At 51.1% G+C, this 15,529-nt stretch overlaps 1 protein-coding gene across 3 annotated transcripts in view; it reads left to right on the forward strand.

Annotated features, from left to right (window-relative positions):
* Nucleotides 1–15,529, forward strand: part of TMEM181 (transmembrane protein 181) — a 67,622-nt gene that overhangs the window by 43,559 nt on the left and 8,534 nt on the right. For all 3 annotated transcript variants that reach the window (XR_007519737.1, XM_049904766.1, XM_049904751.1), the window contains exons 7-13: nt 2,722–2,802; nt 5,559–5,658; nt 6,716–6,846; nt 7,090–7,181; nt 8,106–8,163; nt 11,842–11,944; nt 13,672–13,723. Coding sequence is in view for 2 of the 3 variants with exons in the window: in XM_049904766.1 (XP_049760723.1) it covers nt 2,722–2,802; nt 5,559–5,658; nt 6,716–6,846; nt 7,090–7,181; nt 8,106–8,163; nt 11,842–11,944; nt 13,672–13,723 (617 nt within the window). In the remaining variant the exon portion in view is untranslated. The remainder of the gene's footprint in view (nt 1–2,721; nt 2,803–5,558; nt 5,659–6,715; nt 6,847–7,089; nt 7,182–8,105; nt 8,164–11,841; nt 11,945–13,671; nt 13,724–15,529) is intronic.

Genomic DNA, 15,529 nt, shown 5'->3' on the forward strand with positions numbered 1-15,529 from the left:
TTCTTGTTGAACGATGACCTCTTGGTATATGTACAAGGTCCTCATGGCACAATTAAGAGTTCTGGAATTCCCATTTTTTGTAATGTTATCCATAGTTTGTTATGATCCACACAGTCAAGTGGCTTTGCATAGTCAATAAAACACGGGTAAACATCTTCCTGGTATTCTCTGCTTTCAGCCAGGATCCACCTGACATCAGCAATGATATCCCTGGTTCAATGTCCTCTTCTGAATCTGGCTTGAATTTCTGGCAGTTCCCTGTCAATGTATTGTTGCAACCACTTTTGAATTACCGTCAGCAAAATTTTACTTGCATGCCATATTGATACTGTTTGATAATTTCCACATTCTGTTGGATCACCTTTCTTTGGAATAGGCACAAATATGGATCTCTTCCAGTTGGTTGGCCAGGTCACTGTCTTCCAAGTTTCTTGGCATAGACGAGTGAGCACTTCCAGCATTGAATTAGTTGAAACATCCCAGTTCGTATTCCGTCAATTCCTGAAGCCTTGTTTTTTTTCTCATGCCTTCAGTGCAGCTTGGACTTCTTCCTTCAGTACCATCCACTCTTGATCATGTGCTACCTCCTGAAGTGGTTGAATGTCAACCAGTTTTTTTTGGTTCTATGACTCTGTGATTCCTTCCGTATTCTTTTGATGCTCCCTGCGTCGTTAAATATTTTGCCCATAGAATCCTTTACTCTTGCAACTTGAGGAAAAATTGAATTTTTCCTTCAGTTTTTTGCAGTTTGAGAAATGCCAACTGTGTTCTTCCCTCTTGGTTTTCCAACTCCAGGTCTTTGCCCATTTCATTGTAATACTTTACTTTGCATTTTCAAGACAAAGCAAGTAATAGCATGTCGGTTTTTTGGAGGAGAAATAGGAAATGAAAGAGCTGGAATTTGAGCCCGGCTCTCTGAGGTCAAAACTCAGATGCCCATCACCACTTTGATCTCCACTTTTTCATAACATCTGTTGTTTACTCTTGATTCTTGTTTCACAACTTTATTGATGTGTAATTGAGGCACAGTGGAACACATGTATTTAAAATATAAAGTTTAAGCCATTTGACATGTGTGTGTTCACACTTACAAACCCACCTAACTCGGGAAGCCATCACCGTCATTAAGATAATAAACCATCACCCCTAGAAGTTTCCCTGTGCCCCTTCTTCCCTCCCCCTTCTCACCCCAGACAACCTCTGGTGTGTTTTCTCTCACTGTCTTAGTTATCTAATGCAGCTGTAACAGAAATACCACACTTGGATAGCATTAACAAAGAGAAATTAATTCTCTTGCAGTCAGTTGTTGTTAGGTGCCAACGAGTTGGTTCCAAATCGTAGCAACCCTGTGTACAACAGAACAAAACACTGCCCAGTCCTGCACCATCCGCACAATAGTTGTTATGCCTGAGCCCATTGTTGCAGCCATTGTGTCCATCTATCTTGTTGAGGGTCTCCCTCTTTTTCTCTGACCGTCTGCAGTCTAGGAGGCTAGAAGTCCAAATTCAGGGTGTCAGCTCCAGGGGAAGGCTTTCTCTCTCTGTTGGCTCTGGGGGAGGGTCCTTGTTATCAGTCTTCACCTGGTCTAGTTGCCTCTCAGTACAGAGACCCCAAGTCCAAAGGTAGCATGCTCCTGGCTCTAGTTTCTTGGTGGTACGAAGTTACTTCTGTCATTTATATCTCAAAAGAGATTGATTTAAGACACAACCTAATCTTGTAGATTGAGTCCTGCCTCATTAATATAACTGCCACTAGTCCCACCTCATTAACATTGTAGAGGTAGGATTTACAACACATAGGAAAGTCACATCAGATGACAAGATGGTAGACAATCTACCCAATACTTGGAAGCATGGCATAGACAAGTTGACACATATTTGGAGGGACACAATTCACTCCATGACAGTTACTATAAAGTAATTCATGTTTTCCAGAATTTTAGGAGTCATGTAGTATGTACTCACAGTTGTTTGAATTCTGTCACTGAGCATAATTATTTTAAGATTGATGATTTGGGATGTATTAGTAGTTTATTCCTTTTTGTTGCTGAGTAATATTCCACTGGGTGGATATACCCCAATTTGTTTATCCACTCACCTGTTGAGGAACATTTGGACAACGGTTTTGGGCTGTTATAAATAAAACTGCTGTGAACATTATCATGCATGTCTTTTTGTGGACGTGTGCTTTCATTTCCTTTGGATAAATACATTTTCTAATTGGCGAAGTTGATTTTTGAGAGATTTCAAATCCAAGTGTTCTTATTGTTACTGTAAAAACAACCTGGTGCCATTGAGTCAAGTCCGACTCACAGCGACCCTATAGCACAGAGTACAACTGCCCCATACGGTTTCCAAGGAGCAGCTGGTGGGTTCGAACTGCCCACCTTTTGGTTAGCAGCTGAGCTCTTAACCAGTGTGCCACCAGGGCTCCATTGTGACTGTAGAATAACTGATCTGCCAGACTTACCATCAGCATAACACAATTTAAAACTATTTTCAACTCTTGGTAGTTAAGATTCTTTTGTGTCTCTGTTCTTTAATACAAAGGTAAAATGTATTTGGTGTAAAAAAAACTGGAACATGTAGGAAAATGTAAGGACGAAGAACATTTAAATTAGGTATATTCTCATGTGGAGAGAGAACTATCATTAGTAGTCTGGTGTGTTTCCTTTTGGGTACAGATGTGTGTTTAAAAATCTTGTTCCCCCTTCCATTTCAGTGGAAGACTTACGACCCTAAGTTTTCCCAGTTGGAAATCTGGTTTCGATTTGTCTTTGTGGTGCTGACCTTCATCGTCACCGTAAGTACCATTTGCCTGACAGACTACGTCAGAAGTGGTGCAAGGACAAAGCTGGTTTATACAGTGAGGACTATCAGAGTGTGAGCCAATGGAAGAGTTACCTGAACTCTCTGAGACCCTTCATCAAAGGGGCTGACTGGATGTGCGTCGGTGTCCTGTCTGTCCACTACAATGCAGTGCTGAAAGGACAACAGCCCAGGTGACCTGGGGCCTTTGGCAAGGCTCCATGCAGAGTAATAGTAACTGCAAAGCACTGACTTCTCAGTAAATTCTCATCGCAGCACAGTGAGCGATACCAGCTAACATGGGAGGAATGCCGCATGAGTGGAAGTTACCTTTCTGTGCCTGGCCATGCAGCGTACTCTGGGGTTCTTATGTTTGGTAAATTTTATGGGGCCTTTTGGTCTTTGCGCTTTTTCTGGAAATGCGGGCTCTTGTCTCGTTGGGCATCTGAGGGTTGTGTCCACAAGCACACTGTAACTTTTGGGGGAAATGCTTACCCTTAAAAACACAGGAGATCCCCACAGAGGCCTCACCTGTGAAGATGAGCATCTCTCAGTTGGAGGAAGAGGCTGTGTGCTGCATTTAGTGGGACAGCCCCTGGCCTGTTGCCTGTGTGCTGGTACTCTGCCTTCAGCTACCTGCTGCTGGTGGGTGGGGCGGGTCATTCAGAGATTGAGGTGGCGACCCCTCCCAGCACCACCCACACAGCTCCTAGTACTGAGCAGATCTAGTCAGAAGGATGCAGGCAAGTGGCGGGTGTGTGAGGAGTTGCAGGCAGTGATGTTTTGTGGGGTCGGGTGTGGGTGGGAGAGCAGGATGTGGGCACTGACGTGGGGGTGGGGGGCAGCGGTGCTCAGGCAGAGCCCAGGGGCTTCAGGAGTTCCAGGGTCCCAGAGCTAACTTAGGAAGTGGGAAGCTGACATTTATACCTGGTCGTTCAGTAACCCTTGCTTGTTCTTGAAGGACCTCTTACTTGGGATTGTGCTGCCACACTCTGGGGCCCAAGGAACTGATACCTAAGGCCCTTACTTAATATGTTCGTAAGCAAGAGAGGTGGGTCTGAGCTTATTAGAGAACTCGGACTGGGGGAAATCGCCCACCAAACCACATAATCCAGATTGTCTAGAAAATCCCTGGCATATTTTGGATCATAGAAAAGAAGCCAGGCATAAAAATCACAAAATAAACAGTGCTTTAAAGCAGTTAAAGGAACTTCTCCCTTGGGCCCAGTGCACCTCCTTCAGGGAGGCGTTTTGCAAACGAACACACCCTCTGACCCTGATGTGCACCGTGCTTTCTGGGCTTTTCCTCTGGGGCCCCTAGTGCCTCCCTACAGCTGACACATCCATAGAATTGCACCACCAGGAAGGTGTGGCCTCCTGGGGACCCCCGGCCATGGTCTGGGTCATGGGTAAGTCCCCCCTATGGCCTCGCCAGGAGCCAGCCTGATTGAGGTGATAGGGACGTGCTCTTTTTCTTTTAGAGCCACTGTATTCCTGGTCCCTTGGTGCTCTTATGGGGACAGCTGTGACCCCTCTTACCCGTGGTGCCTTTGCAGTAATTCCCACCATCTGGTCTCAGTTGTCATTGATGACCTCAGGGACCTTAGTAGTCAACGCACCCAGCATCTAACCATTGTGCGGGTCTTGGCCAACACCAGACAGTTGACTGGGAAGACATAGCATAGTCAGGAGTGCAGGACAGCAGACCACTGGCTGGGAAGATGTAGTGTAGTCAGGAGTGCAGGACAGCAGACCACTGGCTGGGAAGATGTAGTGTAGTCAGGAGTACAGGACAGCAGACCACTGGCTGGGAAGATGTAGTGTAGTCAGGAGTGCAGGACAGCAGACCACTGGCTGGGAAGATGTAGTGTAGTCAGGAGTACAGGACAGCAGACCACTGGCTGGGAAGATGTAGTGTAGTCTGGAGTACAGGACAGCAGACCATTGGCTGGGAAGATGTAGTGTAGTCAGGAGTACAGGACAGCAGACCACTGGCTGGGAAGATGTAGTGTAGTCAGGAGTACTGGACAGCAGACCACTGGCTGGGAAGATGTAGTGTAGTCAGGAGTACTGGACAGCAGACCGTTGGCTGGGAAGGCACAGTGTAGTCAGGAGTGCAGGACAGCAGACCATTGGCTGGGAAGATGTAGTGTAGTCAGGAGTACAGGACAGCAGACCACTGGCTGGGAAGATGTAGTGTAGTCAGGAGTACAGGACAGCAGACCATTGGCTGGGAAGATGTAGTGTAGTCAGGAGTACAGGACAGCAGACCACTGGCTGGGAAGATGTAGTGTAGTCTGGAGTACAGGACAGCAGACCATTGGCTGGGAAGATGTAGTGTAGTCAGGAGTACAGGACAGCAGACCACTGGCTGGGAAGATGTAGTGTAGTCTGGAGTACTGGACAGCAGACCACTGGCTGGGAAGATGTAGTGTAGTCAGGAGTACAGGACAGCAGACCACTGGCTGGGAAGATGTAGTGTAGTCAGGAGTACAGGACAGCAGACCACTGGCTGGGAAGATGTAGTGTAGTCAGGAGTACTGGACAGCAGACCGTTGGCTGGGAAGGCACAGTGTAGTCAGGAGTGCAGGACAGCAGACCATTGGCTGGGAAGATGTAGTGTAGTCAGGAGTACTGGACAGCAGACCGTTGGCTGGGAAGGCACAGTGTAGTCAGGAGTGCAGGATAGTGCTGTCACAATGTGAGCAGAGTGGCGCCTGCTGGGCAGTGATGGCCTGGCTTGCTTTGCAGTGCCTGTTTGCACACTCCCTGCGGAAGTTTTCCATGAGAGACTGGGGGATCGAGCAGAAGTGGATGTCCATTCTGCTGCCTCTGCTGCTTCTCTACAATGGTAGGTCCTGTATTTTTTTTTTTTTTTTTTTTGGAGCTTTCCTCCTTAAAAGTTTAAAGCTGAAAGGAATCTGGGAAGGAGGTGGCCAAGGCCCAGAACCCTCCAGAAAGCAGCTGCTGGGACCCCTGAAGGAACATCTGGTCTCCACTCTCAGCTCCCCAAGCCAGGGCAGGTGCCTGGGATCTTTAACAAACCAGGACTTGCTCTGGCGGTATGAGCTTGGCCAGGCTACAGACACAGCAGCCTAGAATCTGGCTGAAGCTGGCCAGCCCTGCTGTCTGTTCTCTTTACCTGCTCCAAAGGTGTTTGCTTCCAGAGCTGGCACGCTCCACCGCACCTGCAGGGTGGAGGAGTGCTGGGAGCTTACGGCTCTCTGTAACGTCTCTGGTGCAATCTGTTTGCTGGCGCCTGGGGTTTCTGAAAAACAAAATAGCCTTTGGTTCCCCATGTTTCCTTTGGATCTGACCCAGGAGAGGCTGACGGTGAGCTCTGAGCCTCTCAGAGGGAGTGGGGCACCCTGGCTGGATGGGGAGTATGGGGTGTGTTTCTCACTTGGAGGGAGAGGGGTACCCTGGCTGGAACCGGGAGCAGGCCGTGTTGATCACATGGAGAAGGGAGACCCCCCCCACCAGCTGGAGGCTGAGTGCAGGCCTGTGTTGATCAGGCAGATGAAGGGAAGGGGTACCCTGGCTGGGGCTGGGTGCAGGCCATGTTGATCACATGGAGAAAGGAGACCACCCCCCCAGCTGGAGGCTGAGTGCAGGCCTGTGTTGATCACATGGAGAAAGGAGATCCAGCTGGAGGCTGAGTGCAGGTCTGTGTTGATCAGGCAGATGAAGGGAAGGGGTACCCTGGCTGGGGCTGGGTGTGGGCCTGTGTTGATCACGTGGAGAAAGGAGATCCAGCTGGAGTCTGAGTGCAGGCCTGTGTTGATCACACAGAGGGAGGGAGGGGAGTGCCCTGCTTAGAGGGGGTGAGGGCTAGAGGTGGGTGTGGTGGCAGGTGTGGCTGGAGGCGGTGTGGGCACGTTGCTCACGCCTCTGTCCACTCGTTGCAGACCCCTTCTTCCCCCTGTCCTTCCTGGTGAACAGCTGGCTCCCGGGCATGCTGGACGACCTTTTCCAGTCACTGTTCCTGTGCGCCCTGCTCCTCTTCTGGCTCTGTGTGTACCACGGCATCCGGGTGCAGGTGAGCGCTCAGCCCCCGCGCCCCAGCCCTTCCTCCCAGCGCCTGCTTGCTTCTGCTCCTGGGGGGCTTAATGACAAAGCCAACCTGGAAATCGGCCTTCAGCCCCATATGCAACAGAAGAGTGCGTGCTCCATAGAAACGACTCCAGAGCCCATATCTAATGAGACTCATCAGGGCTAACGGGGTGGCAGAGTTCCCAACCTTGATTTCCATGTTTTTTGTTGTTGTTTTTTTGCTTTTTAGGGAGAAAGAAAGTGTTTAACTTTCTATTTGCCTAAGTTCTTTATTGTTGGACTGTTGTGGTTGGCTTCTGTGACGCTTGGAATATGGCAAACGTAAGTAATTTTATTGTGTGTGAAATGCCAGTCATGAAGCATTTGACAAAGGTAGACAGACCACAGACTAAATGTATTCCGTGAAGGCATCCCGAGAGGGATCTGTCAGCCAGGGCTCTGGAGCTGGCAGTATGACAGGAACCCAGGAGTCCATTCCTGCTTGAATGGCTTGAGTCTCCTAGTGTGAGGTGGGAAACGGGGAAGACTGCCCTTGCCAGAGTCCTCCTCTGGAGAGATGAAGACTTACCTGCGGAAATGAAGTTCAGGCCGGGTCCTGGGTCCCCGGTGTCCACCCAGGGCTTTTTGCTTCTCCCTTGGCTTGACCCAGTAACCTTCCCAGTCCTTACACCAACCCCCACGAGGGTTTTTACTAGAACTTCTGTCCTTCTGTGAGGTGGCACCACAGCAGGAACCTCGTGTTGTAACAGCCCGAGTCACCCGAGCAGGATTTCCTCGAGCGTTCCATTTCAGGGTGTGATGACGCCAGGTGGTCTAGTGCCGTGCCACCGTGACCTGAGGAACCACCAGACTGACCCCGCCTTCTCCCCGCCCACCTGTCACCCGCTGCCTGTTTTCACCCTGAAATGAATTAGCTCTCTCAGCGTCTTCCTCCGTGCTCAGGACCACTTCTTGGTGCCACGGGTGCCATGTGAAGGGGCTGGCGAGCAGCTCCTAGGGCTGCAGGGGGACAGCGCAGAGCTTTCTGTGAGGGCAGACTGCTCGCTGAGGACAGTGTGTTAGTAGTGCCCTCTGTCCTATACACGTGAGATGGGAAATCAAGGATTTCTCACAAATTTATAGTTGCTTTTTGAAAAATCCTTTACCATTGTTTAGTAAGTAGTTTAAAGAGTAAAAAAAAAAAAAGTGAGAAAAACATAAAAAGCCAGTTATTAATCTATAATTTTTCAAAACATCATTTTTTAGAGTTAATGAATTACATGATCCAATGTACCAGTATCGAGTTGACACAGGAAATTTTCAGGTAAGGAGGGCTAATGAAGCCTAAGGATTTGTTTTAAATGCCATTTTATAAAATAACTGAATTTTATAACTTCATTTGTGCTGTTGGCATGAGCTTGCTGACAGGCAGCTTGGGAAGGACTATAGAAGTTCTCCATTGGGAAATTGTCTGGAAAAATGAGTTTGAGCAGTATAAAAAATAGACTTTTAAAATCTATGCCTTCACTCCTAGTCCTTGGTTTATGGTTGACGTGCAGGGCTCAGAAGGAGGGTTGCGTTTTAGGAAGATGGTAGCACAGTTAAGGGAACGTTTTTGTTCACGCTGTTTGTTCAAGTAGCAGGCAGCTTCCAGTGAGTTCCAGGGCGGTATCGTGGGCTTAGGAAACGTGCAGTCCACAGGCCTGTGCTTAAAGGGGGCCGGTGCTCGGGGGGCCCTTGCTCAGAGGGGCCGGTGCTCAGGGGGGGCCCATGCTCGGCGGGGCCTGTGCTCGGAGAGGCTCGTGCTTGGGGGGACCCATGCTCAGAGGGGCCTGTGCTCAGAGGGGCCGGTGCTCACAGAGGCCCATGCTCGGGGGGGCCGGTGCTTGGGGGGGCCGTGCTCGGAGGGGCCAGTGCTCGGAGAGGCCTGCGCTCAGGGGGGCCTGAGCTCGGAGGGGCCCGTGCTCGGGGGAGCCCGAGCTCGGAGGGGCCCGTGCTCAGGGGGGGCCCGTGCTCGGGGGGGCTGTGCTCGGAGGGGCCCGTGCTCGGCGGGGCCGTGCTCAGAGGGGCCGGTGCTCGGAGAGGCCTGTGTTCAGGGGGGCCTGAGCTCGGAGGGGCCCGTGCTCGGAGGGGCCCGTGCTCAGGGGGGGCCCGTGCTCGGAGAGGCCTGTGCTCTGGGGAGCCTGTGCTCGGAGGGGCCCGTGCTCAGGGGGGGCCCGTGCTCAGGGGGGGCCCGTGCTCGGAGGGGCCGGTGCTCGAGGGGGCCTGTGCTCGGAGGGGCCCGTGCTCGGGGGGGCCCGTGCTCAGAGAGGCCCGTGCTCAGGGGAGCTTGTGCTCAGAGGGGCCGGTGCTCGGAAGCCCCATGCCCAGGAGTTTCCCACATCTGGTCTAAAGCTCTACAGTCACTCTCCTGAAATTGTTAATGTTCTCTGAACAAGAGGCCGTGTGTTTTTATTTTTCCCCAAAACCCCAAACCAGACCCGTTGCTGTGGAGCCAACTTCAGCTCCTGGCGACCCCGTGTGTCAGTAGAACTGTGCCCCACCAGGTTTTCAGTGGATGGTTTTCCAGAAGTAGACTTCCAGGCCTTTCTTTCCAGGCGCCCCTGGGTGGTCTGGAACCTCCAGCATGTCAGTTAGCAGCCTAGCGCTGAACTGTTTGTACCACCCGGCGTCGCCGCATTTTACACAGAGCCCCACAAATCAAACGGCCAGTCCTGCGTGTGGCCTTCTCTGAGTCTGCAAGTCACACACGTCCCCCCGTGCCACACTGTTGGCTGAGCCAGGCGTGTGCTGTGTGCTCGGGGACAGAGGGCCCACTCAGGAGTGTGGGAGCCACACGAGCAGCCCAGGGCCCCTGACAGGTGGAAATGAGTTTGAATCCTGATCTCGCAGCAAGTCCAGCCTTTGCCAGCGTGGCTTTGCAGAGCTCCCTGTGAAGCGATGGAACCCCTGGTTGTTTGTGAAAGTGGCCTTGAGAAAGAGCGAGGGGATGTTTAGCGGGCGATGATGTGTTGACCAGACTTGTAACTTGCGTTACGACTCTGTGTGTCACAGGAAGCGGTGTAGGTAGGGCTGTACCTGAAGCCTCTCCATTCCATTTTCCTGAGTCTGAGAAGTTTTCAGGCCTCTGAATGTCTACCTAACACATAGCGTGCCGTGATCCTTGCACTCAGAGAACTTGTGGCCTGGGTAGGGAGAAAGCTTAGACAGCAAGGGGCAGATGCCAGAGCCCCCAGCTCCCTGCCAGCTGCATGTCCTTCTTGTGTAGAGGGGTCAGGAGAGAGAGAGGGGTCCCAGGCTTAGTTAATGTAGAGGAGGGGCAGTTTAATTTGCATTTTATCCCATTTTTGGGTTTTAATTAGCTTTACAGTGCTTTAGTGTTTTTGTCCGGGGGAACGAGGTGCACCTTAAGCTGGTGAGGAGGGAGAGAGCTTGTGGGTCCAGGGAAGACATGCTGATCCAGAGCCTTTGGGAGAGCCAGCAGGCGGGGGCAGGAGGAAGGCTTCTGTCACTGCAGCGACACCAGGGCTGGGGGCACTGGTAGGGCAGGTGGACCCTGAGTAGGGGGGCTCCATGAGACCTGTGCTTGGGAAGGACGTCTGGACCGCTGAGGAGGTTCGGAGGCCTGGTTACAGGGTCAGGGGCTCAGAGGGTGGGACGGGGCGAGGGCAATGAAGGAGGGAGGGAAGGAACTGCTTTGACACGTGCACACATGGCCCCTGGTGACAGAGCACAAGAGATGCCGTTGGTTGAATGTCACTCCTGGATTTACATAAAATACAACAATTTGTGTGAACATACTGTTACCGAAACCTTGGTCTGGCACAGTCTCCTTTCCTACCTGAGGAGGCTGAGAGTAGGCGAAGGGCCTGGGCCTGGGGCAGCAGCAGTACCTGTGTGTGTACCACCTCCCTGGACAGCCTAAGCGCAAAGCCTGAGTCCTGGGGAGCCGCCCATCTGCTTCCCTCCCCTGTCTTTCCATATGTAAGGTAGGAGATACCGGTGTCTACTCTAGGGAGACGTTGTGGGGATTACGTAAGACAGTGTGTGTGAAGCACGTAGCCGGGGCCAGTGTTAGTGCACACTCGGTGAGGCTGCCATTTCCACCATACCTTTGGCCTCCCTTCCCTCAATCAGGCTTTGAGGGTGCAAGGCCACTGGCACCTCTACCTGGGAGAAACAGGCAGGGCTGTCACTGCTGTCACTGAAGGAAACACAGAATGTTTTAAGACCTAGAGACTTGTAGGGGACCCCAGCTGATCTAGTCTAGCCCTTTTACTTAGAGATGAGAAAGCAGCCCAGGAAGCAGAGAGGCCTGTCTGAACTCCACAGGCAGAGATGAGGTGACACAGAGCCCCGCCAGCTCCATCTTTTACCCTTGAGAGGACATCTGGCTCTGAGAGGAAGGGAGAGAAGGGAGCTGGGGTGGGGGAGGGAGGGCTCCACAGGGGGAGCCTGAGGACTCCAGCGGGGCCTCTGTCAGAGAGGGGGTGGCACTGACCTGGTGGCCACAACTTCTGACCTGATGTCTTCTACCTCATCTAGCTCAGCCCCTCACTTCATAAGAAACTGAGGGCCAGAGAAGGGGAGGCTGCCTGGAAGTTTTTCAGGGTCCAGCCTTGGGTTCTATCTTTGAACATACTCTATCCTCATGAGCTAGTGGTGTGGGCTCTCACCAGGGAGAGACAGGCAGTGGCCACCACTCACTGGGCACCATTGTCTGGCCCTGAGCTGGGGGCTTAACACGTGAGGTGGAGGGAGTTTGGTTCTTACTGGCCTGGTCACCAGGGCCCTATTCACGGAAAGAGATGGAGGCTGAGCCTAAAGGCTGAGCCTGAAGACGCAGGAAGGTCAGGGGGCTGGGCCGTTCCCAGTCTGCTTCATGGCCCGACCTTCAGGCTCTGAATGTTTGGCTTCCTGCCTGTGTTGGTGTTGGAGGGAGAGCAGCTCTGAGACCCCTGTGCTTCATTCTAAAACAACAACCCGCCTTGTTTTGTTCTAGGGAATGAAAATTTTCTTCATGGCAGTGGCAGCTGTGTATATTTTATACCTTCTGTTCTTGATCGTGCGGGCATGTTCCGAGCTCCGCCACATGCCTTACGTCGGTAAGCACCCCCTTTTTAGTAGACTTTGTTTCCTTAGAGCAAAGCTTACAGAGAAATTATGCAGAAACTGCAGAGAGCTGCCGTATCTCCCCCTCCTCCCTGCACACACTGTTTCTCCTGGTGTTGACTTCTTGCACGTGTATAGTACATTTGTTACAGTTGATGAGCCAATACTAATAAATTATTGTTAACTAAAGTCCATAGTTCACATTAGAGGTACAGCCCTGTGGGTTTGGGCAAATGCATGATGTCATGTGTCCACCAGGACAATATCATACAGAGTAGTTTCACTGCCCTAAAAACACTCTGTGCTCTACCTGTTCATCCCTCCCTTCTCCCCTGGGACCCTTGGAAACCATTCATCTTATTTATTTATTGTGCTTTAAGTGAAAGTTTACATATCAAGTCAACGTTTCATACAAAAACTTATGCACACCTTGCTATGTACTCCTAGCTGCTCTCCCCCTAATAAGATAGCGCACTCCTCCTTTCTACCCTGTATTCCCTGTGTCCATTCAACCAGCTCCTGCTCCCCTCTGCCTTCTCATCTTGCTTCCAGACAGGAGCTGCCCACATAGTCTCGCATGTCTACTTCAGCCAAGAAGCTCACTCCTCAGCAGTATCATTTTCTGTCTTATAGTCCAGTCCAATCCCTGTCTGAAGAGTTGGTTTTGGGAATGGTTCCAGTCTTGGGCTAACAGAAGGTCTGGGGACCATTACCTCCAGCGTCCCTCTAGTCTCAGTCAGACCATTAAGTCTAGTCTTTTTATCAGAATTTGAGGTCTACATCCCACTGCTGTCCTGCTTCTTCAGGGGTTCTCTGTTGTGTTCCCTGTCAGGGCAGTCATCGGATGAAGCCAGGCACCATCTAGGTCTTCTGGTTTCAGGCTGATGTAGTCTCTGGTTTATGTGGCCCTTTCTAATATTCATCTTTTATTGTCTCTATAGTTTTGTGTTTTCCAGAACATCCTATAGTTGGGAATCATACAGTATGCGGCCTTTTCAGACTGGCTTCTTTCATTCTGGTTCCTCCCTGTCTTTTCATGTCTTGATAACTCTTTTTATCTCTGAATAATACACCGCTGTGTGGATGGGCCAGTTTATCAATTCACCTATTGAAGGACATCTTCTAATTTTTGGAACATACGCTTTTAAAATGGGTTTCATCTACTCACCTCTGTGCAGGAGTGGGTTAGGACTTGATGTTAAGTGGCAGATGAGTGTCTGAGGTCAGCTAAGTACTCTTGTCTTGAGGGGGGCGGTCTCAGAGATTTGTCCCTTTTCCCACAAGCTGGGGGCCATGTCTAATGAATCACTCTGGGCCATTTGGATGGTGCCCAAGGACAGTGCTGGAGGGAGGGCCTTGGGGTAGAGGCCAGGCTAGGGCCTGGGGCAGCCAGTGGGGCCAAGAGCTGCCTGGCCTCCCCAGAACCGGCCCCTTGCAGAGGAGCCAGCAGGACTGTTTTCTTATCTCTGAGTCAGGGACCTTTTGGATCCTTTTCCCAAATCTGTCACAGCCAGAATAACAGGGCCCTGGCCTTGCTGGAGACCCCAGTCTTGGACCCAACAAGGTGGGACAGCGTATCTCCAGGGGTTTACAGTCCAGAGGGAAGAAGGTTTTAGTTCAAGGGGTTTTGCTTTGTTGTTGTTTTTACTTCTAAGACCTCTGCAATGAGAGTGGAATTTCCTTCTGAGTTGTTTAATGGAATTCTTTCTTTCTTTTGCAGATCTCAGGTTAAAATTTTTGACTGCATTGACCTTTGTAGTGCTTGTCATTAGGTAAGACTTGGTTTCCTGAAAAAAGCAGAACTATAAATTTTGATTTGATTGACCTAAGTCTCTTCTCTCTTTTAAGGAGTTAATTTCAGGGTACTTCTCTTCAGAGACTTCCCGGCCTGCCTTTATGTTCATGAGGTCTGAGGGCCTCTTACCCAGGCTGGGAGGCGGGGCGGGGTGGGGTGCTGGGTGTGAAACAGCCAAGAGAGTGAACGTTTGTTGTCTGTGTCCGGGGTGGAGAGCATTGAAGAAAGCGTGTTCCCAGGGCCGGGTGGGAGCTGGCTGCCTGCTCTCACGTCCACTCACCGCGAAGCCTGGCTCTCTCACACTCAGAGCATGTGTCAGAGGATTTGAATTCCATGAGGAGCTGGCGCCTCGGCATCCCTCTGGTGCTCCAAGGGCCTGACTATAAGCACGTGTTATTTCTGTATCAGTTCAGTACAACAAATGTCATTGGAACTGTCTCACTCTTGGTCCTGTGGGGGCGGCGAGGTCCTGTTCAGAGGAGGTGCTATGCCGGCAAGGAAGGCCCAGCCAGGAGAACTCTGCCGGGTGGGCAGGCAGGCAGGGAGGGCTAACGGGGCGCAGTGCATGCAGGGCTGGGGGTGCCGGTGACTGAATCATTTAGCGGCCCGGGAAATTGTTTCTGTGACTGAATTCCAGATAATTGTTCGGATATTTCTGGCCTGTCTCTTTCTCCTCAAAGTCCAGAGGGAAAACAGTCTAGTTACCTGCTTTTCCCTTTGACTGCTTGGATGGCAAGTGGATGCCAGCCCCTCTCCTCTGCTAGGTACCATTGGCACCCAGTGTCTGTGAGTGGGATGACTCCTCCAGTACCCACACCCCTACCAGCGTCCCGGCACCCATGCCCCCACCCTGCCAGGAGGAGCACTCAGTGCTGTGAGAGCATGTGAGCTCAGCACAGACTTTCAGCTGCAGCTGAGTGTCAGTCACAACAGCGTCTGAGTTCACATGGGATAGCACAGGCGGGTGTGGGTGTTTCTGATTGAGCCTCTGCCCAGCGCTTGGCATATATGCTGCCTCTGTGTAACTTCTCACAGCCCCACTACACATTGTCTCTGTATAACTTCTCACAGACACACATTTTCTCTGTGTCACTTCTCACAGCCACCCCCCACCACACACACACATTGTCTCTGGGTAACTTCTCACAGCCCCGCCCCCGACACAGATTGTCTCTGTATAACTTCTCACAGACACGCATTGTCTCTGTATAACTTCTCACAGACACACATTGTGGGTAACTTCTCACAGCCCCCCCCCACACATTGTCTCTGTATAACTTCTCACAGACACATGTTGTCTCTGGGTAACTTCTCACAGCCCCCCCACACATTGTTTCTGGGTAACTTCTCACAGACACACATTGTCTCTGGGTAACTTCTCACAGCCGCCCCCCACATTGTCTCTGTATAACTTCTCACAGACACACATTGTCTCTGGGTAACTTCTCACAGACACACATTGTTTCTGGGTAACTTCTCATAGACACACATTGTCTCTGGGTAACTTCTCACAGCCGCCCCCCACATTGTCTCTGTATAACTTCTCACAGATACACATTGTCTCTGGGTAACTTCTCACAGACACACATTGTCTCTGGGTAACTTCTCATAGACATACATTGTCTCTGGGTAACTAATCGTAGACACACATTGTCTCTGGGTAACTAATCATAGACACACATTGTCTCTGTGTAACATCTCACAGCCCCCCGACACGTTGTCTCTGTATAACTTCTCACAGATACACATTTTCTCTGTGTAACATCTCACAGCCCCGCCACAC

This window comes from Elephas maximus, chromosome 1 (assembly GCF_024166365.1).
Source record: "Elephas maximus indicus isolate mEleMax1 chromosome 1, mEleMax1 primary haplotype, whole genome shotgun sequence".
NCBI lineage: Eukaryota > Metazoa > Chordata > Mammalia > Proboscidea > Elephantidae > Elephas > Elephas maximus.